The sequence below is a fragment of the Lissotriton helveticus genome, chromosome 8 (genome assembly GCF_964261635.1).
Source record: "Lissotriton helveticus chromosome 8, aLisHel1.1, whole genome shotgun sequence".
Classification (NCBI taxonomy): Eukaryota; Metazoa; Chordata; class Amphibia; order Caudata; family Salamandridae; genus Lissotriton; species Lissotriton helveticus.
This window is the reverse complement of record NC_136069.1, coordinates 1,614,918,767-1,614,944,068: the sequence shown is the minus strand read 5'-3', so window position 1 is coordinate 1,614,944,068 and position 25,302 is coordinate 1,614,918,767. Positions and strand designations below refer to the sequence as shown.

At 43.8% G+C, this 25,302-nt stretch overlaps 1 protein-coding gene across 1 annotated transcript; it reads left to right on the top strand.

Annotated features, from left to right (window-relative positions):
- Positions 1-17,474: 17,474 nt before the first annotated feature.
- Positions 17,475-18,431, top strand: LOC144772093 (olfactory receptor 51G2-like). Its single transcript, XM_078656271.1, has one exon. It carries the CDS (start codon positions 17,475-17,477, stop codon positions 18,429-18,431), a length of 957 nt encoding a protein of 318 aa, XP_078512397.1.
- The last annotated feature ends 6,871 nt before the right edge of the window (positions 18,432-25,302 follow it).

The following is a 25,302-nucleotide window of genomic DNA, read 5'->3' as shown; positions in this document are numbered from 1 at the left end:
TTTCCCTATGTACAACATAGGGCAGGGGCAGACTATAGCATACACAAAGGGCTAGATGTAGGTAATTCATATTTACCGAGTCTTAAATACCGAATTTTACCGATTCGGTATTTAAGAGTCGGTAAATATGAAGGGGGGAGATGTAGGTATTACAGATTCTGTAAATACCGAATCGTTAAGATTCGGTATTTACCGAATCTGTAAATACCGAATCGGTATTGCCCATTGATTCCTATGGGCCTTGAAGCTCATAGGAATCAATGGGCAATACCGATTCTGTAATTACAGAATCGGTAAATACCGATTTTAGCAAGGGTGCAGGGGGTGTCACTTTGACACCCTCTAGCACCCTAAAGACGGGCATGTGTGCCATGTGGCACACAGACATGCCCTAAGGGCATGTCTGTCTGTCACATGGCTAGGTGTGCATGCACACATGTGCATGCACACCTGGAATCGGTATTTTACCACCCAATTGGATTGGGTGGTAAAATACCGATTCTGTAAGGCCTTAGGGACTCTGAAGAGTCCCACCTACATCTGGCCGTTACCGAATCGGTAAAAATACTGATTCGGTGTTTTACAGATTCGGTAAATTTACCGATTCGGTAAATTTACCGAATCTGTAAAATCTGACCCCCTACATCTCAAGATGCCAAATACCGGTCGGAAACGGCCGAATTCGGCCGTTTCCGACCGGTATTTGCCACCTACATCGGGCCCTACATTCCTTGTCTTACAGTTAGTAAAGGTTTCATGTTTCCAATTGATGTTGTCAAAAGAAAAGACTGTATTTTCTATAGTTTCTTCACAACAAATACAGGTGCCACATTTGTGGTGTCCTGAAGTTGGCGGGAACCCAAACAGGCTTCTCAACGTGGGTGCTTTTTCGATTGGCAGGGCCACTCTCACAATGTGGTTTGCCACACTTTTCTCCTTTTTATACGCAAATAAAGGCGGTGATGCAAAGTCCTCATGTAAATCTTTGAGTAAATGCCAGTTTGATGTTATAAGTTTTCTATGTTGGTTTGCCGCTGGACAAAAAGTGGAAACACATACCAGTCTTTTAAGGTCACATTTTTCTTTCCACTCCATTAACGTTTCTCGTGGAGTCCACCAGGCTCTTTTAAGAGAATTTTTCAAAAGTTTTTTCGGGTATCCTCTTAAGAGAAGCCTATCCTTAAGTTGGTTGGCATGTTCAAAGTAATCCTCTTTTTTTGAACAATTCCTACGGATTCTAAGGAATTGTCCCAGGGGTAGATTTTGTCTAAGGCTCCGGGGGTGATTACTTGAAAAGTGTAAGGCTTTGTTTCGATCCGTCGTTTTACGGAATAAAGTGGTACATAGGCCTCCCTCGTATGGTTCCACTTTGACATCCAAAAATTTGATGGATTTATTTGATGACGTGCAGCTGAATTTGATGTTATTTGTTCGTGCATTCAGCCAGTCCACGAAATTATTGAGATTCTCAAGTCCTCCAGTCCAGATAAAAAACACGCCATCTATATATCTCATATAGTTGGATATGCAATCACTGTAAGGGTTATCGTTGTACAGGAATTTTTGTTCATAAAGTCCCATAAACATGACTGCCAGTTCCGGGGCAAATGGACAACCCATCGCTACTCCCTTTATCTGGTAGAAGAATTCCGAGTCAAAAGTAAAAAAGTTTTTTTGCAAAGCAAAAGTTGCCAATTCCAAAATAAACTCAGTGGGTACTCTCATTGGTCTATGTCATGTTTCCAGGAAAAATGGCAATGTTTCAAGAGCCTGTTCTTGGGGGATCTGGGTGTAAAGCGAGACAACGTCAAGCGTCACCAATAGTTGTCTATTGTGATCAAATTGTATTTTCGCTGTTTTTTGTAAAAATGCCGTGGTATCCTTCAGATGTGCTGGGACTGTCTCAATTAAGGGTTTGAGAAAATAATCAATATATTTAGCCACTGGTTCGATTAAGGACTCGCAGCCCGAAACTATGGGGCGGCCAGGTGGGTTGGTTTCGTTTTTATGAATTTTGGGCAAAACATAAAAAACAGGGGTTCTGGGATTTTTATTTTGTAGAAATGCAAATTCTTTTGGGCCTACAAAGCCTTGGTCGAAACCCTTTTGAATGATCTCAAATAGTTGTTTTTGTAGTTCATTGGTTGGATTTTTTCCAATGCGTCTGTAGCAAGTGGTGTCGTTTAATTGCCGGTGGACCTCTGTTTTGTATTTATTGATGTCCAAAACAATCACTGCTCCTCCTTTGTCCGCTTGCTTCACGACCACTGTTTTATAATTTTTTAGAGTGAATAACGCCTCCTTTTCTGCTTTTGCAAGATTGTACTTAACATAGTTACTCTTTTTTTCAAAAGCGGATATGCCGGAAAGTACAGTGTGTTCAAACGTGATGATTTCTTTCGGAATTTTTGATCCTGCAGGGCAAAAAATTGATTTCTTCCTTAACCGAGTGACTTCCGCCTGATGGTTCTCTGTAATATCCGTAAAAAACGTTTTTAACCGGATCTTTGAACAAAACTCAAGTGTCTCTAATTTCATTTTTATGAAATCTGTGGGTCTCGACGGAACGAAACTAAATCCTTTCGTCAGTATCGATGTTTCTGCTACTGTCAGATTTCTTTCAGATAAATTAAAGATAGGTAACTGATTTAACTCTTGTAGAACTGGCGTCGGGTCCTCATTTCCCATGGTTGGTTGGACCGTGTGCGTCCTCTCCCTCTCCGTTGGCCTCGTCCTAAAAAAGGCGTCTGATTTTGTTGCTGTAATTGATCTTGTTCTTGTTGGTTGCTCTGTCTCTTCTGATAGGGTCTATTCGTGGTACCTGTTTCGCTGCCCGAGGAAGATGATGTATCAGAAAAAGTCAGAAATTTCCGGCGCGACCGGCCTTGGTTGTCTTGTAAGAATCTCCGAGAGTCAGCGCGCATGTAAAAATCTTTATTCAAATACGGATAAACTGATTCCAAGGAAAAAAAATTCTTATCAAGATCAAATTTATTGTTTTTTTGAGCAACTGTGAAATCTTTGAATTCCCCAATTTCTTTTTCTACTTTTTCAAGTAGTCCTTTGGCGTCCGTTATTAATTGGTTATCTTTAATTTCTCTTTCCAAAATTGAGATTTCATCCAATTCCTTTAATGAGGTCCTGTGTGCTGTCTCAATAGTTAGCACCATAAGATCTCTGCTGCATTTTGTTTCTATCCCGCTGAAACCTTTTTTGTATTCTGGGTCGTCCGTAAAGACCACAGGGATGTTGCAGATTTGGAGTCCTGTCGGGATGGTACCTGATCGCAAATGTTGTAATAGAAAGTGACCGTGAAGGTCTGTCCTGATTTGTTTTTTACGTAGTCGAATAAGTTTCTCTGACTCGTTTTGAGTGTTTGCCGTAAGACTGAGGGTTGCAGATGCAAACACAGGGGGGTCTCTTATCAAATTTTGGATATGCTCCTCACTATACGCAAGCGTGTCTTTCTCAGCCATACCACAAATAGACAGACGTATAAAAGACTGACTTCACACCAAAGAAGGATTGAAGATTTAGACAGACACCATTAGTACCACACACCTTTATCCCCAAAGTGGGACAACTATTCGACCAATGGTTACACCCTGTGGCAGCTAATCCTCTGCCCAACAGGACCTCGCGGGTACCAAACCCGCTCAAAAGTAAGACAACTGAAAGGGTCTTGACTCCAAAAACTCAGCAAGGCTGAGCCAATTTAAACTAAAGAAACGATACACTTGCCAGTGCTGAGAGCCTTATTTACAACTTCTTGTTTGCAAAAAATAGCTAACATGTACATAATCATGAAAACTTCCTTTATGAATTGCAACATATCATTTTAATTGCTTCTTTTTCAAAAATTATTAAAATTTTTACCATTTCTTGGTTTCGTGCATGGAAATACAAACAAAATAATATACATTTATATACAACAGTCCACAATACAAATGAATATATACAACAAATGACACACGCTCATGAATCCAAACACTCTTGGCCAAACATTCATTCCTCTAATCACACATACTGATCCCGGTGTCAAAACACCTAAACAAAAAGCCAGCAATGTCTCCGTTTTTTTGGCAATTTAAAGTTCTTTGTAAAGTTCAAACGAAAGAGAAGACACTCCTCGTGATGTTTCCGAATATTGTTTTGATTTTAGTGTTTTTTTCAAAAACGTTTTTTTGACCCGGAACCGGGTCGACGCGTTTCAAACCCCGTAATTGCCAGGGTTCTCCTCAGGACCAATCACAACTAAAAAGAAAGAAAGCATTTTTAAGAATTCTGATCTGAAAGAAGAGACGTGCCCCACTCCTGTCTACAAACGTACAGAGTAGCACTCGCAGTTATCTGGTTTTGAAAGACCTGGTGAAAATCTCAAGTTCAGGCAGGCCGCAATGCACCACGAGCCGGATATAGGGACCAGGTTAGTCCAGCTGAAAAAGTTTCCTTCTCAAGTCCAGAACCAAGAGTTCCATTCACAGTGAAAGAGGCCGCAAGGAGCAGGCAGAGCATCATGGACGGTCTTAGCTTTAGCATGCGTATCCTGTTGAGCGTCAAGGATGGTTGTTGCTAGAGCTTCGTTTTGGTGGTCACAGCGGGATGTAGGTGCTGTAGCTTGAAGTTACAAATAGCCAGTTGTTGCTGGTGGTCACTGTGGAAGGAAGAGTTGGGTCCACCAGAGCTTTTCGTTGGTGGTTAGTGCGGGCAGCAAGATCTTGGCATGAACAAGCCTGTTCATGGTCATGAACAGCCCAAAACCTCAAGAGTTCTCTTTTTTTGTAGGATTAGCACAGCTGATGCTACATCAAGGGTCCACCGCCTGTAAGGCACCTCTTGTGGGATCAGACACTCACCCAAGCAGAAGCCAGCAGGGCTCAGGTAGTTCCAGTTGCAGGCCCAGGTAAGTCCATTCAGCAGATTTAGCTCGGCAGCTGCAGGGAAGCCTTTGGAGCTCGTTGTGTCCCAGTAGCTCAGAACAGGAGGTCAGTCAGCTGACCATTAGTGTCCCTTAAACCTTGGATCAAGTGTGCAGGTTCAATCTTTCTTCACAGACAGCAGGGCAAGCCTCATGCCACTTCTGATGCAGGTCCAGGCATGTTCAGTGCAGCAGGTTACTGGGCTTCCTTCTTTGGTAGTATCCCCAGGTCCATTAGGGTACTGAAGAGTGGGTGGAGGGTCCCCTTTTTAGGTCGAGGGACCTATAAGCTGCGCAAAGCGCAGCTGCCGGTCAGGAGAAATTATGTTTTGGAGTAGGGCAGTTTTAACCCGCCTCTCAGCTCCGTTTGCTTCCCTTGGCTGGCTTCCTAAACGGAGGCCAGCCATTGGAAGAGAAGGGAGTCACTCCAAACAAGCCCCGTCTCTTTCGGGGGCGTAAGTTTTGCTGTTCTTTAGACAGTAACGTTGTCTGTCACTCAGAACAACAAAACACACGCCCCCGAATGCAAAAATTACCATGCTTTCTCCGAGGCATTTCTGCTTTGCCTCGGAGAAAGACGGTGGTGGTTTCCAGAGCTGCTCTGCTCGTCCCCCCTCGCTCCGCCCGCAGCTCTCCTTCGTCCCACTCCCCCCTCCCTCCGCCCGCAGCTCTCCTTCGTCACGCTCCCCCCCGCTCTGCCTGTGCACCACGTTTCTATATGTGCATCCTTTGTTCTGTGCTCGGATTTTAACACTCTGAGCAGGCCGTGCTACGAGGCACCCTCCCCGCTGATTTAAGGAAAACTGCTGCCATACAGTGACTTCTCAGCCTTGATAGCGGGCCAGTGAGTGAGACTCCGAAGTCCCCTTCCGATAGACAAGTTCTCTCATCCAGAGTTTATTTCCACATATGTTAAAAAGGGTAAGCGATTCGCACTACTACTATGCAGCGCCTACACTGGAAACATTTCTGTCCAGGCGCTGCATAGAACAGCCAATCGCTTACCCTTTTTAACATATGTGGAAATAAACTCTGGATGAGAGAACTTGTCTATCTAATAATACTACCATCAGGGGTGCTTGTTTACGGTCCAGGAAAGACCGGGCTTGGCAGTTCAGGCTTGACTGTTCCAATGAGGGACAGGGTCAAGGCTGATTTACATGGCTGGATCTGAACTGGGGTGGAGAAGTGGGATAAAGAACGATGATGGACTCAACCCAGATCCGTGACTGGGGGTGAGTGTCTGATATGTTTCAGCGCCCCGTCCGTTATCTCCTTGTATCAACTGCCTAAAGGTGGCATTTTCAGAATTCTGACTCTCCATTAAGGAAGGTTTTTCATTCCAATTCCTTAGACGCCAAACCTGACATCCCTACCTGCTCCCAATCAAAATGTATTACTTATTAAGTGTAATAAGGTAACCCAATATTACTTCATGGCTATGAAAGGCCTTGCAATAGTGACAAATTAATTTAGGAGTTTTTCACTAATAAGACATGTAAAACATAAAAGTACATGTCCAAATTTTTAAATACAATACATGGGTTAGCTGAGGTAAAGTGTGCAGAGTCATAAATAAAATAAATATTGGTTCAGAAAACAGGAGGGGTGAAAGGAAAATGTTTGGGGGTGACCTTGGAAAGAGGACCAGGTTCAACAACTACCAAAATGCGCTGAGAACGCCTCCCTCTTCATGACATAACTATCTTCAAAGTCAGAACTTCTGCGCCCTACTCTTAGGGCCTATTTCTTGTGCGCTTACCAAGTTGGAGAATGGAGAGCTACTTTAAGTGCCTGGTCTTAACAAATTCATCTTTCATAGGAAGAGTGTTGTTTTTAACCTCTTATTATGGTTTGAGGCGGAGTTAGGCAATTAGACCTCCTCACAATATTTGGGGGGAAAAATCCTACCACAAATTCACATTTAGTGATCAGGAGCGGCCGCTCACGCTCATTATTCATTTTCTGCTGCATTTAGTGCTATTTCTTAGCAAAAAACTATCCAATCCAGGTTTACACTGGTCATTAAGTGTTCCACTTAACTCTGATAGGACTGCCATTTCTGAGTTTCTGGTTGTCAGCAGTCACCATGCTGATTCCATGGGCATGGAATCACCCAAAAACCACTGATGCTGCCCAAAACGCATGTAAGCAGTGAACAGACTCGGAGAGGTATCCTAATTATTCCCACAGACCAGACAAAAATCATCTAGGTTGCATGAGCAGATTTGAGCATACATGCTTTCATTTGCCAATTTGGCACATTGTTTAGTATGGGCGCAAAATCCGTTCCGCTTACGGAATTTGCGGATTTTCGTCAATTTCGCGATCCGCGAATCTCGCGAAATTGCCCAAAAATCCACAAATCCGCTAGCCAGGATTTTTAAATTTTTTTTTTGCACACGCCCGAGTTGAAGCTCAAATTCAGTAACGTTTTAATCATCCCAGATAACTAGTGAGCACGGTCTAGACTAGGCAGGTGTGCTTCCTCCCTATATCTACCGTCTACAATTAGATGTAATCCTTGATGGAGGTCTTTGCATCCACGAGTTTCTCAAGCACAATCCCCGTTTACTTCCTGTGACCAGGAGGCTGCTTCCTTCTCATCTGCTGCTCTGATCGGTCTCTGACTCTTTATAAACAAGAGGCATGTGAACTCGCATAGAAGCCCTGCCCGTTTGGCCCTGCCCCACACACACTAGGGTATGCAACGCCTTCCCGCCCTTTCCCTGACTGTGATGGACAGCTCACTCGAGGGACCTTTCGGCGTGGTCGCAAAATTACAGACACACGTGGTCACTGGGGACAACTCTTCGGGCCCTTCACGCAGGTTGTAGTGTAGCTAAAGCACTATACAATTACCCAACGAGGTAGCACTTACTGATTAGCCAGTAGAAAGTACACCAGTTGAGTAGAGGTATCGCACAACACAGTGGCATCTCGTGGATAAATATGCAGGCGGGATTCATTCTGGCACGATGCTCCTGTGACAAAAATTAAATCTCAACAGGAAGCACTTACAGATATAAATAAAGCAGGTGCCCGAGTTGAAGCTCAAATTCAGTAACGCATTATAATCAGCCCAAACAACTAGTGAGCATGGTCGAGACTAGGCAGGTGTGCTTCCTCCCCATATCTACCGCCTACAATTAGATGTAATCCTTGATGGAGGTTGTTGCATCCACGAGTTTCTCGAGCGCAATCTCCGTGTACCTCCTGTGACCAGGAGGCTACTTTCTTCTCATCTGCTGCTCTGATCGGTCTATGACCCTTTATAAACAAGAGGCATGTGAACTCGCATGGAAGCCCCGCTCGTTTGGCCCCGCCCCACACACACTAGGGTATGCAACATCTTCGCGCCCTTTCCTCACTATGATGGACAGCTCACTCGAGGGACCTCGGTGCCTTTCGGCGCGGTGGCAAAGTTACAGTGTTACATGTGGTCATTGGAGACAACTCTTCTGGCCCTTTACGCAGCTGCAGTGTAGGAAAAGCACTATACATTTACCCAACGAGCTAGCACTTACTGATTAGCCAGTAGAAACAGAACTCTAGTATATATTTGTGCAAATCCGCAAGTTCGTGGATTTTCCGCGAACTCGCAGATTTTTTTGCCATTTCGCGAGATTTCACGGACGGCAAATCCGCAAAATTCGCCCATACTTACACATTGTGAGTGCATGCTGAAACCACTTGAAAGAAGTTAGATTGTTCCGACACTGGGGAGAATATATTTAGCAGTGAGCTACCACTATCTTTACCAAACTACTGAATCCACCATTGAATGGGTAGTATTGTAACATCTACCAAAAATAGATAAATGCCCTGTTTTCCTACCTCCCTTACCTCTTCGCTTTCTCTCCTCATTTAAAAATCAAGGGAATGAAGGCCGAGAAACTAGTGTTATGTCTATAGCTGAGTTTACAACTTAATGACTTTTTCACAGGTGTTATATAATCTCTAACTAATATAATTAAGAAAATGAAATACTTTGAAAAACAATTTCATGTTGCCACGCGCCTGACCATGGATACGGCAGGCGCGGAGCTCTTCCGGCATAGAGCTGTCCTCCCTGGGTGGAAGATTGCTTTGAGTTGTAGTTGTCGCGCCTGCAATCTTCTGCTAAAGGGTCACTCACCTTTCTGCTTCCGGGGCACTTGCTCACCACGTTATTCACCTCCAGTAAGGTTCATGGTTGTCAGTTTCCTCTCAGGTATTTTGGATTCCAGCTCGACGTTCCTTGCTCCAGCTCTGTTTACTTAGATTCCTGTGTAAAATCAACCTGTAAATAAAGAAAACTCTTTAAAGGATCAAAAGGGTACCCTGAACCTTGGTGGTAACGCGCTCAAACAGGACGAAGGAAAGAAAACATAATTTCAATATTTCTGCTATACTAAGAAACGAATTAGCGATACAACATGGACCTACACATTTTTTTTAGTATGTGTTTTTGACTAAGTTACTGGAACTGAAAATACAAGAGGACCTTGTATAAATATAATTTCTCCAGTCTTTGGAATGTCTATGTTTGCTGCAGTTTAGGGGCCAGATGTAGGTAGGCTATTACCGATCGGAATCGGCCGAAAATACCGATTTCCGTCCGTTTCCGATCGGTAGTGAGCGTTCGATATGTAGGTGACCAAAAATAGGCTGAATCGGTAATTATACCGATCGGTATGATTACCGAGCAGTAAAATACCGATAATTGAATGTTACCTATCGGTAATGTTACCTATCGGTAATGTTACCTATCGGTAATGTTACCTATCGGTAATGTCACCGATCGGTAATGTTACCTATCGGTAATTTTACCTATCGGTAATGTCACCGATCGGTAAAGTTACCGATCGGAAATGTTACCGATCGGTAATGTCACAGATCGGTATTGTTACCGATCGGAAATGTTACAGATCGGTAAATAAAAGTAGGTAAAATTGAAAATCGAGATGTAGGGAGGCCCAGAAATACCGATTTTGCCTCAAAATCGGTATTTGAGAGTCGGAATTTACCATGGATTCAAATCAGGTGGTAACCAGGTGCAGCCTATAAAAAAGGACCCAAAATGCAATTCAGTTTGCACAATGGCGGCATTCTATGTAATAGCAAGACGTCTACGGCTACGGGAGGAAGGAGAGAGGGAATGGCTGAGACAGGAGCAGGTCTACAGGCAGAGGGTCACCCTGTTGATGCTGACAGAGGAGGAGATAGTACAAAGGTACAGGTTGGCTCCAGTAACCATCATGGAGCTCATCAGGGACCTTAAACCACTGTTGGAGCACCCCACCCCAAGGGCACATGCAATACCAGCACATGTGCAGGTGCTGTGCAGCCTCCACCTGCTGGCGTCAGGGAGCTACCAGAGCGTGGTTGCTGTGGCGGGAGGGGTGACCCAGAGCAGCCTCTCAAGGTTCTTCCACAGATTCCTTGACGCCATGTTGCACAGGATGGAGCATTATATTTCATTTCCATCCACCCATGCTGAACTGGTACAAACAAAATCAGACTTTTACCAGATGGCAAGATTTCCCCATATCATCGGATGCATTGATGGGACACACATCCCCATTTGTCCCCCTGCTGCCACCGAATACATTTACCGCAATAGGAAGTCAAGCCACACCATCAACGTCCAGGTGATTTGCAATGCAAAGTACGTTATCACAGACCTTGTAGCTAAATTCCCTGGAAGTACACATGACTCCTATATATTTCAGAACAGCGGCATCTATGAACGGCTGTCAGCAGGGGAATTTGGCGAAGGATACCTCCTAGGTAAGACAGAGTCTGCGACAGCATTCACACATATTGCAGTGAGACTTACAAGTATACATGTGACTAATGTACTCCCATTTCCCTTTTAGGAGACAGTGCATATGCCCTACGTTCTTTTATTCTCACTCCCTACCTCAACCCCTCCACACCCAGCCAAAGGAGGTATAACCGGGCACATAAAAGTACAAGGAATGTGGTTGAACGGACATTTGGCATCTGGAAGAGCCGATTTAGATGCCTTCACAAGAGTGGAGGCGCAAGGCAGTATACCCCCATAACATGCTGCAAAATCATAGCTGCCTGTGCCATGTTGCACAACTTGGCTGTCAAAAAGGGTACAGAGGTGGAGTTGGAGGAGTACGAGGACCATGATGACGACAATGCCGTGCCTGACATACAACCTGCTGGAGTCACAACACCAAGTGATGGGAGATACAGGCGTGAGGAAATAACAGCCAACTATTTCTGAGTAAGTAATGACACACAGACAGGTTGTGAATGGAAGTAAAGTATTTATCTGTTGGCACGAACTTACAGCACTTAGGTGCAACAAATTAACATGTACAAAGGTGGGGACAACATGTCCAGGGTTACTTCACCCAAACTTTTAAAGTCACTTTCTCTGCCGCTTCCCAGACACACTGGGAGTATCCCCACTGCCTTCCTCCAGGCTTGAAGGCTCAGCTGTGCGCCTCCGGCCCCTACGAGCAGGCACCACAGCACTACCCAAGCTGCTGCGGCTACTACTGTCCTCCCCTTCAGCCACATCCAGGGCAGGATTGTGAGCAGCATTACTGATCATCATTGCCTCTAGGGCACTGGTTATTTTGGCTATGCCCCTTGTGACCTCTGCTGTATTTTGTGTTAGGCTTTCCTGCATATTGTTTCCTCTCCTGCATAGCTGTGCAGTGGCAGTGGCAAGGCGATTCAGCGCCCTGTTGGTAGCGCGGGTGTCCCTGCGCCTTGTATTCTCTATGTGGTCCATCTTATCGCACAGCTGCGTGATAGCAGACGTAATACCAGCAACTAGGTTGTCATTTGATTTTACCATGTCCCTGCTGCAATTGGCTATATCAGTAATGCCCTTCCCCATCTCTCCTACAGTTTGATTGAGAGCACGGAATTGCCGGTGGCAGGCCTGGATGGATCTGCCCTGCATGCGCTGGATGCGCACCATGCTTCCCTCCAGCCCCCGGAAGACAGTGCCTTCTCCAGTGCCTCCTGCAGTGCTGTGCATGCGGCGACGTCTTGGCATGGTGTCTTCATCAGTGTTTGCCTGCAGTGCAGCATGAGGCATAGGTGGAGTTTGCTCAGCCTGATCTAATGCTGCCTCCATCAAGGGCAGTGTGGCCACGAGTCGCCTCCTGGCTGGTGGTGTTGCAGGTGCAGCCTGTTGCATTACTGGGGAAGTCTCCGGTGAGAATACCAATGCAGGTGATTGTGACAGGTGTGGGGAGTGTGGAAGGTCGGGGGTGAGGCCTGTCTCCTCCTCCTGTGCAATGCCACTTGTGTCCTCCTCATCTTGCGATGGTTGCACATGGCTTGGCCCTGCCTCCTCACTCTCCTCCCTCGCTGCTGCAGTCCCTGGTGTCGATGTGCCTTGCTTGGCTGATGGTGCCCCTAGGTGTAAATAAGCGTATGTACATTGATTGTTACTGTGTCACAGTGACTATAAATAAATCTTTACACATTTAACTTTCATGATTCTGCAATACTTTCACTGCCTTGCTGATGTCTGTTCAGTTATACATGGTCTAATATTAGCAGACTACATTTCCCATTATGCATTGCTCCTGTATAGTGCTAGCAGTACTGGACTGGGCTTGGCCTGTGCTCAGAGGTTTAAGGGATGCTGCTTGGTATGGGGTGTTGTGCTGCGCATGCATCTTACCTTTTGATTTGGCTCGGGCTGAGCTGTCCACTGCTCCCAGTCCCACCACACTGTCTGGCTCGATGGTAGACGCCACCAACTCCTCCAGCTCAGTCAGGGGGGGTGCTGGATTCCTGCCTCCTCCAGTGACACCAGCCTGTTTATGCAGCTCTGCAAGCTTCCTCTTGGTTTGGCTCCTGAGGTCATAGAATCTTTTCTTTAAATCCTCCATGCTCCTGCTGGTGACTCCCACTGCATTTACCCTTTCCACTATGTGCAGCCACAGCTTTCGCTTAGCTGACTCAGCCATGGTGAGGGAGAGCTTCCCAAATAGTTGGGTGTGCACCTTGACCACCTCCTCGACTAGGAGTTCAAGCTCAGTGTTGCTGAACTTTATTTTTCTCTTTCTCTCACTGCTGCTTGACATTATTCCTGGGTTTTCAACACAAACAACTCTCTCCCTGCTCCTCTCTCTGTGTGCTCTGCTCTGCCTGTCTCCAGAACTTTCTAATGAGTTGCACCTGGCTGGGCAGGCACTTCCTGGGAGGAAGGGGGAGGGTGGTTGCACCTGATTGGCTGTTGTGTTCAGTTTCACTTTTGTTTGCTGCACGTTTGTTTGTAATACCGATCTGTATTTACCGATCGGTATTACCGATCGGTATTTGCCGATCGGTATTACAGATCGGTATTTCCAATGCATTCCTATGGGACTTTTGGCCCATAGGAATGCATTGGAAATACCGATCTGTAATACCGATCGGCAAATACCGATCGGTAATATCGATCGGTAAATACAGATCACCCGTTACCGATTTTTACCGATTCGGTATATTTTTCCGATTTTTTACCTACATATCATTTTCCGATTTTTAAATACCGAATCTGTAAAAATCGGTAAAATTCGGTATTTAAAAATCGGTAAAATGGATTTACCTACATCTGGCCCCTAGTTTGTAATTGGGCCTTAACTATTGGTTGCTACAGAAATATATTAGGTATGCATATAACCACACGCTTGTACACAAAAATAATGGTTTTATGGATAACCTATCTCTCTCTCAAATCTATAGTTATCCTTACCTTCGTAGATTGTGTACCACTCTTGTGATATATATATGATTTGACACTGACACTTATTCTCCTGTTCCCTTCTTTATATACAGGATACACACAGAGAATTCTGGCCATCCCATACTTTCCTCCTCTGCCTCCATGGGAGCTGTGTTTTTTCTCTTCCCATTCCCTCTTACCCCATTCCACCTCAATTAGGTTTGACTTGTGTTGGGCGGTCTTAGTAGGTGAAGGCTGGAACATAGCTTCGACTACCTTCCTATCACTCCTGCAGAACCACAGGTTGAATTTGAAAATAATCAGGAAATGCAACACCCCGTGTTGATCACAAACATACAAACCAACATGTTTTAATAGACTTACATAGTGTCACACAAGTGACCACATACAGGTGTATGGCGTCTAATGTAATTTTAAAGCTAGATCTTTTTGAAACAGTTGTCAGATCTATGTTCTTGTGCTCATAGATCTTTTTTCTAAAAGAGGACTTTCTGGGAGGTTGTGTGTGTTTTATGATATTCGATTGGCACCTCCCAACTAGTCAGGTGACCTATAACCCTATTTATTAAGAAAAAATGCTTCCAGGAAAGCTACTGGTTTTATTGGTGCTTCACATTCACATCAACAAAACCAGGATATGCAAGGATCTTATGTAAGGCAGTTACTTTGTGTATTATCACATCTGAAACCTGTTTCTTCCCATAATGGGCCAGGTGCAATCATAAGGATGGGGCCCCCTTACATTAGGTTATCTATTGATACCCTATATGTTCCTATATGTTTACTAGATGGTCATAAGTCACAGTCTGTGAAAGAAGAAGGCAATTCTTATCTTCCTTTCTGCAGAATATCTCACAACAAGCTGGTCTTGCCCCTTAAAGTGATTACCATCTTTTGGCCTACTTGACCCAGGTGGCTTAGTCATACCGTACTCTATGTATGACACCACGGTGTGACAGTCAGTAAGAATCATCTTTCTTTCATGGACTGTGACTTTTGATTCTATAGTACTGCTAGGGACATTATAGTACACAATTTGAGTATTAGAGAATGCACACACCCTTGCACTATGGCACAAGGGTGCATGTGTTGGTACTAGGCAGCCTAAAGAGAGCCAGCACTGGAGGAGATAAAACAATGTACCATATCTTATTAAATATGGCACATTTTGTTCTATCACTCCCTTTGACTCAAGCCAGTGCAGTAACTTTGGTTTGCAGTTAATGTAAATAAAGGGCACATTACACCTCGGAATCTGTGCTATGCAGAAGCAATTATGAACAACTTATTAACACTGCTTGATGCTGTGGTTGCATGTGGAGCCAGCAGCACTCATCTTTCGGCACCAGGACAAAGGTAGAAAAGGGAGAAATGAGACAGAAAAAAAAACACTGTCAAAGGTAGACCGCAAGGATAAACAAGCCGTCAGGAGGGCAGTCGAACACCACCATCTTTCTCCGAGGTCATGCGGAAATGGCTCGGAGAAAGGCACCATCATTTTGGGATTCGGGGCGTGTTTTTCTTTCTCTCCTCTTCCCATTGGCTGGAATGTAAAATTCCAGCCAATGGGAAGAGGAGAGAAAGAAACGAAAAAACACACCTCCTAATCCCAAAAAGACGGGGCTTGAACAGACGGACGCCGCTCTCCTCCAATGGCTGGCCTCCGTTTAGGAAGCCAGCCAATAGAGAAGAGGGGCGGGTTCAAGACCCACACTCTAAAACATAAGATCTCCCCTGCGATACTGCGCAAGCGCAGCCTACGCAGACCGAGACCTAAAAATAAATGAGAATGAGATAAATGGGCAGGGAGTGTAGGATGGTGGATGAAAGCGGCATAACTGGAAATCATTGCTAAGCAGCCTTGGTATTCCGCAATTCTGGCATTCAAGCACTTATTTTTTTTACAAATTAAGCAATGATTAAACACATATACCACTTGACCCAATATCAAGAAAGTATTGTCAATTAAAGTTCCTCGAAGTAAATATATAAAATAAACAATCAACAGAGAATACTAGGATTAAATCGGGCCCGGTCACAACACACAATGGGGCATATTTACATAAAAATGGAGCAGCGGGGTGCGCAAGCAATTTTGCTGCACTGAGCTGCATCATTTTCAAAACGCAGGAATGTGATGTATTAACAAGCACATCCCTGTGCTTATCCCTGTGCTGGCGCTAAAAAAGCTGCCAAGCACCAACGCAGGTGGTACAAAAGGGGGTGGTGATGGACGGAGCATCTGAATCAATCAAACACTCACACCCAGTCAAAAGATCTGGGTTTAATCCATCACCGTTCTTTAGCCCACTCTGCCACCCCAGTTCAGACATGGCTATATGCAAATCAGTCTGACCCTGTGCCTCATGGGAACAGTCCAGCCCGAACTGCAAAGCCATGCCTTCCCTGGACCAGAAACAAGCTTCCGACGCAGGCACCCTTTCACCGTGGTGCAAAGTTGCTGGGATGATTGTGTTTGTGGAGGAAGCGACATCTTCTGCACAAAAACAATCATAAATGGTGTTTTGCTCCTACAATGCTGCAGAATGCAGAACACATAGAAAGAGCAAAAATCAAGGAGAAATAAAAGAATTTCTCCTTGTTGCACCACATTTTGAAAGGTGATATTTTTTGGTGCTGCTTCAAATTTACAGATTCTTGTAAATCTGGAGTAGTGTTATAAACCATGGGTGTTGCTGGGAACGCCCACAGAAACACTCATTGAACACCCCTTGCTACAGAAATCTGTGTTGCAGAGGACCATATTTAGAAAGCTGTGTTAAGCTATGGAAAGTGGTTTAGCGTGGCCTTGTATATATGGGCTTGCATGGATCAACACCCGAGATTCAAAAAAGGGGATGCTCCGGTAGTGCTAGGGGCTTGTAAATATGCCCATAGTCTGCAGAAGAAGACACAGAGAAACAAACTGCACAGAGAAGCTACTGAAGCTTTTACATACCTAGGTGTTGGCAGGGCCACGGATTCATAGAAGAAGGGGGTGGACTCAAAGGTTATTTTCTACGCACATGGCCTATGTGGGGGAGGGTCACATCTCAATTATGTAAGGACAGGTACAAGGTTCAGTTGAGGAGAAAATGGTTCCTGCAGAGTCTGTTTGCAACATCTGACTGCACATGTCCAGGTGAAACAAACACGGGCAAAGCCAATAATTCTCATCTATGCGATATCTATTGACTTTGTGTTTTTAGTCATGTTGCACAGCAGTGCAGCCTCTTTGCAAGATGGCTAACAGCAAAGAAAATAAAAGATCTTTGATGCACCACATCACACAGCTATGAAACATAGCGGAAAGTAAAAAAAACACTTCGACACGGAGAGCTGCTGTGTCATAGCGCTTTTTAAAAATACATTTCAGACACAGTGCACAGCAGCTGTTGTATAACATGGCTGAAAGGTAAAAAAAAGACATTATGATGCAATCAGCATTGACCGTGTCATGGCAGACCTGAAACTGGTGAGCACAATAGTTATTGAAAAGGTTGACTAGGCATACAGAAGAAGAAATAGTACTGCAATCACAGCATGAGCAGCGGACGACCAATAATTAAGTTGAATCAATCTGTGCTTGTTTCATGCACCACAGAAAGAAAAGGAAGTGATGTTTGGCATGCGCTGGCCAATTAGGAAGTAGCACAGAAGAGTGACAAAGAAGTCAATGAATTGTAAACAATAAGCAGACCTTGTTGTTCACAATAGTCCTGCAAGAAAGAGAGCAGGCATATAGGATTATTTGTTAAAGGTTTAATCATGAAAAGTACTCTATTTTGCACTTTCTTTCAGGATTTTCAAATGATTGATTTGAGAAGACACCAAGAAGAAGTGATGGAGTCATCTAATAATTCTCGGCCAGCTCATGTTACCTTCCTTCTGATTGGAATTCCTGGAATGGAAGCAAGCCAGCATTGGCTCACGCCACTACTATGTTTCCTATATATCATCGCTCTCATCGGGAACTGCACCCTCCTCTACTTCATCTGGAAAGAGCAGAGCCTCCATACACCCATGTACTTCTTCTTGGCCATGTTGTCGCTCACTGACCTTGGGGTGACCTTGACCACACTGCCCACAGTGCTGGGCATTTTCTGGTTCCACTTTAGTGAGATTGTTATTGAAGCCTGTCTCATCCAGATGTTCTTCATCCACTCCTTTGCGGCAATGGAGTCAGGTGTCCTTGTAGCCATGGCTTTCGACCGGTGTATGGCTATTTGCCAGCCTCTCAGATATGCGTCCATTCTAACTAACTCAGTCATAGCAAAGATTGGTCTCCTGATATTAACTCGAAGCTTCTGTGTGGTGTTCCCTATTCCCTTTCTCACAATAAGATTCTCTTTTTGCAAGTCCCACCTTTTGTCCCACTCATACTGCTTGCACCAGGATGTAATAAGGCTTGCATGTGCAGATATAAAGGTTAATAGTTTATATGGCCTTATTGCTGTCCTTTTCACTAAGGGTCTTGATTCTATCTACATTCTGTTGTCCTATATAATGATCTTACGAGCTGTCCTAAATATTGCCACCAACAATGCACGGCGGAAGACTTTCAGTACATGCGTCTCCCATATCTGTGCGGTCCTCATGTTTTACATTCCTCTTATTGGTCTATCGGTGGTCCACAGGTTTGGACGCCACAGCTCACCGCTGGTTCCCATTCTCATGGCCAATATCTACCTTTTGGTGCCACCTGTGTCAAATCCAGTTATATACAGCATAAAAACAAAGCAGATCCGCACAACCATAGTCAGGGTATTCCAGCGTAGCAGGATCAGCTCTGAGAAATAACTTTAGATGGTATCAGATCTTTCCATTATCCTGAGTGATCCATGGAAACCATTTCAATTGAGATGGTACCACACTGAAGAACACCAGATTACCCTCAAAGTCTTGGCTACATGAACACAGGATGATACTGTAGCATGCTATTTAACTTGACTGGCAAACAAATCTGCACCACTCCAAGCCATGGATCTCATTGGCTAAAACCACTTCAAGTGATGTACTCCTTTAACTGAGGAGGATACTCATGCTTAAGGTTTTATGTTGAATCAGTTCACCACAGGTGTGTCTTTTTCATGAGTATGGTAGATGGAAAATGCATCTAAGTGCAACTGCAATAAGAGAGGTGGCACTGAACGGTCCAGATGAATTTCAGCATTTTATGTAAGCGATGTCCATTGTTGATAGCTCCTCACTCCTTTATGTATTGCAAAACCTCCCAGATCATTAATGTAACAAGAAACAAGACTCTTGACAAATGTGAGCCTAAACATACCTAAGTAAATCCAAAGTTTTTAGCTGACTATAGTCACAGCATAAACCTCAAGGGAGAGTGCCTACCCCATTCCTTGGAACATTGCCTGCCCTGCTTAGCCAACCTTTCCCCACTTTTCAGACATTCCAAGCACTGTGGCATACTGACATTGTGTATCACCACACTGAGAAGAGTAGTGTGTCCATACAAATAGACCCAATAAAGTATACCCCCTTTACAAAGGGTGAAACAAAATGACACACCAACTAAAAGCCCAGTAAGATATTAGGTACACTGACCTTGGTGTATCACACTTACATGTTGATGTCTGTTGTTAAATTAAGGACACACTAAGGCTTCTAGGGCCCGATGTAGGTAATTCTTATTTACCACTTCTTAAATACCGAATTTTACCGATTCGGTATTTAAGAAGTGGTAAATATGAAGGGGGGAGATGTAGGTATTACAGATTCTGTAAATAACAAATCTTTAAGATTCGGTATTTACCGAATCTGTAAATACAGAATCGGTATTGCCCATTGATTCCTATGGGCCTTGAAGCCCATAGGAATCAATGGGCAATACCGATTCTGTAATTACAGAATCGGTAAATACCGAATTTTGCAAGGGTGCAGGGGGTGTCACTTTGACACCCTCTGGCACACCAAAAATAGGCATGCGCGCAATGTGGCACACAGACATGCCCTAAGGGCATGTCTGCCTGTCACATGGCTAGGTGTGCATGCACACATGTGCATGCACACCTGAATTCGGTATTTTAACACCCAATTGGATTGGGTGGTAAAATACCGAATCTGAAAGGCCTGCGGCACTCAAAGATGTGCTACCTACATGTGCTTTTACAGAATCGGTATTTTTACCGAGTCTGTATTTACCGATTCGGTAATTTTACCGAATCTGTACATACAGATTCGGTAAAATACCGATTCTGTAAAGCATGCTCCTACATCTGAAAACCCTAATACCGGTCGGAAATGGCCGAAATCGACCGTTTCCGACCGGTATTAGGGCTCCTACATCTGGCCCCTAGTGTTTAAAATCATTGCACAAAAGGTTTCTTATTCTAGGGCGCTGTCCACAGAAATCCATTATTCGCACTCTGAAGAAATCTAAGGAAAACTTGCCACAAAACCTCAAATAAATAAATGAATGAACCCAATTACAATACATGAGACCCAAGTCCGGCTATGTACAGTATATGTATATGCTTATTAGATACCTCAAATCCTTGTTTTTGTGTCAATACAAGCTATTGTGCAAAATAATTCTACAATACCACCACTTTTGCTCATACTAGGCCATGGCACATTGATTTAGGAAAATTCTAAATCACACACATTTTCACATTGTCAAGGGCAAGTTTACTACTAAGCTTTAAGGAAAACACAAAGGTGGTGGGTGAATCTCTTCATTACGTTTCAGCTATTGCAAGTTACTTGGGCCACATTCTAGTCCATCGTTTTTCACCCACTTCACGGCTCCAGACAGAGACTAGCTGTATGCAAATCCCTATTGTGACGGAGTATCCCATCTGCCAAACTCTAAATCAGACCCTAAATCGCTTGCAATCGCTTGGGGTGTACTGAGGTCTTCATTTTACAGACCTTATTCAGAGAAACTTCAAAGGTTTATGAAATGTTAAAATAAATACATGCTAATAAATATGCATACATGTTAAGTGTAACTCTATATGGATACGCTGTAGCAGACAGTGACCGGCATCTCAGGAATTGATACTGAGCCGTGTGTAAACTGATCACAGCAATTTTGGTACACATTGAGATGACAGAAGAAGTTACCCAATTCATGGATTGACTGTTAGGTCAACTGGAGAGGTGTGAGACAGACAGCTTATGTTCTGATGAGATTTGCGTATTCCCTGTAATGGGTTGTAATGTCAACAAGATCTCAGGATGATAAAACCTTTGAACAAAGATGCAACAACTTGAGCTGGATTTTCTGGAGAACTGTTGTGACATTCCTGAATTTATTTGTACATGTATATAAATCACACACTTGTCTATTTCATGCACTGTGCAGTCTGCACTGTCTAATAATCCTAGCATTCTGATGATATGTAATACAACATCACAAGCATCTTTAGTAAAGGATAATGCAGAATTGCAAAGAGGAGACACAGTGATAATTAGTTAATTAATTAGTTGTTTGTTACAGTGTCTAACTCAGATGCTTTGGGTGTTTTCACTCTGAAACAGAATAGAGGCTGTTCAGCATAGAGGTTCACAATCTGCAATCTGAACTCGTCAAACTGGGGTTGCTAAGTGGGGGGATATCAATGCCAACTTAATAAAGCCACTCTCAGTAGACCAAACCACAGCTCTGAGAACATCTCTGCTCAATCACTGATAACTATGGCACAAAGAGCCCTCAATCACTAGAGATGTGTGTGTTAGGTTTAAGCAGGACCATCAACAGTAAAGGGATACCAGAGAACACAATATAATAGACAAACTAGTTTAGAAGCAACTGTTTAGTGATCAGGGAGACCAAGATCATTAAAATAGGTTTGAGGGAAAAGGAGAAATGATTTTTAAAATGTTTGTGTGAAAAGCATGAGGGTAAAATGCACCAAGAAAAAGTGCCAACCAAAGGTCACTATTTGCAGTTAACCAGGACATAGGTGTGATCTAAAGTGGGAGTTTATTTTTGAAAAACAAAAAATATTTTACCCGGGGCATTTTCTCCCAGTGTGTGGGGTTTATTTATCTATTTTAAATGTTCCAGTTCTGGAAATCCAGGGTTTCCCTCAAAGTTGGGTTTAGCACCAAAAACTCTGAGTTGTACAAACCTGGATTTTGTTGCAGCCGAGTTTGCTTTGTGGGCCTGATAGACTGAGGTTTCACTTAAAAACTTGGGGCCTGATTTACAGTTTGACAGATGGCTATTCCATCACAAACATGACGGATATCCCATCCACCGTAATACAAGTGCCATTGGATACAATGCTCTTGTAATACTGTAGATAGGATATCCGTCACATTTGTGATGGAGTACCTCATCCGCCAAACTCTAAATTTGGCCCTTTGTTACTTTTTTGGAAACTAAAATTCTCTAGTGGGCAATGCTGAAAGCTGTACCTAGGCAGGACTACATAAGCCTGGATGCCTTCTCCACAAGTTTTCCTGAACCAATTTTCAGAGTGGCAAAAAGCTTCATGGGGTTGAAACCGGGTTTTCTTGGCAACCTGGAGTGTGACATCCTTGGGCAAGATTCTGCACCTTGTCTCGGAATCTGGAGGTGGATCAAATTTCTAAGTTCTGCCTTTCTCCAACTTCAAAAGTTCCTTCTGGTCAGACTGGCCACCACTGGTATCATTGGGCAGAATTCTAGGCACCTGGTCTCTCTCCAGCCAGGTCTCCAACAGGGTCCAGTCCTCTGTGGTCAACTTGACCCTCTTGGATCAGCAGTCCTTCTGCTTCTTGTGTATTTGAAGCAGGCAAACAGCAGGCTAACCACTTGATCCTTGGAGAGCAGTTCCAGTCCATGGGAGACAGCAGGATTCAGAAGTCGTTATGTCCCCAAGGGAATCATACTTCCAGCAGGATTCAAGGCTCAAGAGTTTTCATCTACCGGGACTTTTTTCAGGCGGCATCTTCCCAGAACCAGGAATATACTGAAGAGTTAATACTTAAGATGCAGATCAATCCACTTCATTTTGCAACATTTCCTCTTTTTATTACTGTAAGTACCCAGGAGCCTCTGTTTCCGTATGGAAGGACCATTGGGCCACCAAGCATGCCCACTGTCAGCTTCTTAGATGCTCTCATATTTAGATGCAATCTCCTTCCACCTGATAGGGTCACAACTGATTCTGTCCTCTACTGTGCCTCGAGCCTGACTGTCTTGCAGGGTACTGTAAATAAATAGGAAAATCCCTCTCAGCCACCTTCAAGACAAAAGATGCAGTGCTAAAGCAATTTTTGTACTGTCAACTGTTCTTGTCCCAGCTTAGATAGCCAATCCCTGCTAAGTAGCCAGCAGTTAACACAAACCTGCTCTTCTTTTTTTCAGAGGCAGGCTATTAGTAGCACTTACTGATTAGCCAGTAGAAAGTACACCAGTTGAGTAGAGGTATCGCACAACACAGTGGCATCTCGTGGATAAATATGCAGGCGGGATTCATTCTGGCACGATGCTCCTGTGACAAAAATTAAATCTCAACAGGAAGCACTTACAGATATAAATAAAGCAGGTGCCCGAGTTGAAGCTCAAATTCAGTAACGCATTATAATCAGCCCAAACAACTAGTGAGCATGGTCGAGACTAGGCAGGTGTGCTTCCTCCCCATATCTACCGCCTACAATTAGATGTAATCCTTGATAGAGGTTGTTGCATCCACGAGTTTCTCGAGCGCAATCTCCGTGTACCTCCTGTGACCAGGAGGCTACTTTCTTCTCATCTGCTGCTCTGATCGGTCTATGACCCTTTATAAACAAGAGGCATGTGAACTCGCATGGAAGCCCCGCTCGTTTGGCCCCGCCCCACACACACTAGGGTATGCAACATCTTCGCGCCCTTTCCTCACTATGATGGACAGCTCACTCGAGGGACCTCGGTGCCTTTCGGCGCGGTGGCAAAGTTACAGTGTTACATGTGGTCATTGGAGACAACTCTTCTGGCCCTTTACGCAGCTGCAGTGTAGGAAAAGCACTATACATTTACCCAACGAGCTAGCACTTACTGATTAGCCAGTAGAAACAGAACTCTAGTATATATTTGTGCAAATCCGCAAGTTCGTGGATTTTCCGCGAACTCGCAGATTTTTTTGCCATTTCGCGAGATTTCACGGACCGCAAATCCGCAAAATTCGCCCATACTTACACATTGTGAGCGCATGCTGAAACCACTTGAAAGAAGTTAGATTGTTCCGACACTGGGGAGAATATATTTAGCAGTGAGCTACCACTATCTTTACCAAACTACTGAATCCACCATTGAATGGGTAGTATTGTAACATCTACCAAAAATAGATAAATGCCCTGTTTTCCTACCTCCCTTACCTCTTCGCTTTCTCTCCTCATTTAAAAATCAAGGGAATGAAGGCCGAGAAACTAGTGTTATGTCTATAGCTGAGTTTACAACTTAATGACTTTTTCACAGGTGTTATATAATCTCTAACTAATATAATTAAGAAAATGAAATACTTTGAAAAACAATTTCATGTTGCCACGCGCCTGACCATGGATACGGCAGGCGCGGAGCTCTTCCGGCATAGAGCTGTCCTCCCTGGGTGGAAGATTGCTTTGAGTTGTAGTTGTCGCGCCTGCAATCTTCTGCTAAAGGGTCACTCACCTTTCTGCTTCCGGGGCACTTGCTCACCACGTTATTCACCTCCAGTAAGGTTCATGGTTGTCAGTTTCCTCTCAGGTATTTTGGATTCCAGCTCGACGTTCCTTGCTCCAGCTCTGTTTACTTAGATTCCTGTGTAAAATCAACCTGGAAATAAAGAAAACTCTTTAAAGGATCAAAAGGGTACCCTGAACCTTGGTGGTAACGCGCTCAAACAGGACGAAGGAAAGAAAACATAATTTCAATATTTCTGCTATACTAAGAAACGAATTAGCGATACAACATGGACCTACACATTTTTTTTAGTATGTGTTTTTGACTAAGTTACTGGAACTGAAAATACAAGAGGACCTTGTATAAATATAATTTCTCCAGTCTTTGGAATGTCTATGTTTGCTGCAGTTCTAGTTTGTAATTGGGCCTTAACTATTGGTTGCTACAGAAATATATTAGGTATGCATATAACCACACGCTTGTACACAAAAATAATGGTTTTATGGATAACCTATCTCTCTCTCAAATCTATAGTTATCCTTACCTTCGTAGATTGTATACCACTCTTGTGATATATATATGATTTGACACTGACACTTATTCTCCTGTTCCCTTCTTTATATACAGGATACACACAGAGAATTCTGGCCATCCCATACTTTCCTCCTCTGCCTCCATGGGAGCTGTGTTTTTTCTCTTCCCATTCCCTCTTACCCCATTCCACCTCAATTAGGTTTGACTTGTGTTGGGCGGTCTTAGTAGGTGAAGGCTGGAACATAGCTTCGACTACCTTCCTATCACTCCTGCAGAACCACAGGTTGAATTTGAAAATAATCAGGAAACACCCCGTGTTGATCACAAACATACAAACCAACATGTTTTAATAGACTTACATAGTGTCACACAAGTGACCACATACAGGTGTATGGCGTCTAATGTCATTTTAAAGCTAGATCTTTTTGAAACAGTTGTCAGATCTATGTTCTTGTGCTCATAGATCTTTTTTCTAAAAGAGGACTTTCTGGGAGGTTGTGTGTGTTTTATGATATTCGATTGGCACCTCCCAACTAGTCAGGT

What these genes read in the sequence shown, in the direction of transcription:
- LOC144772093 (XM_078656271.1), top strand. Translation starts at nt 17,475, where the DNA reads ATGGAGTCATCTAATAATTCTCGGCCAGCTCATGTTACCTTCCTTCTG.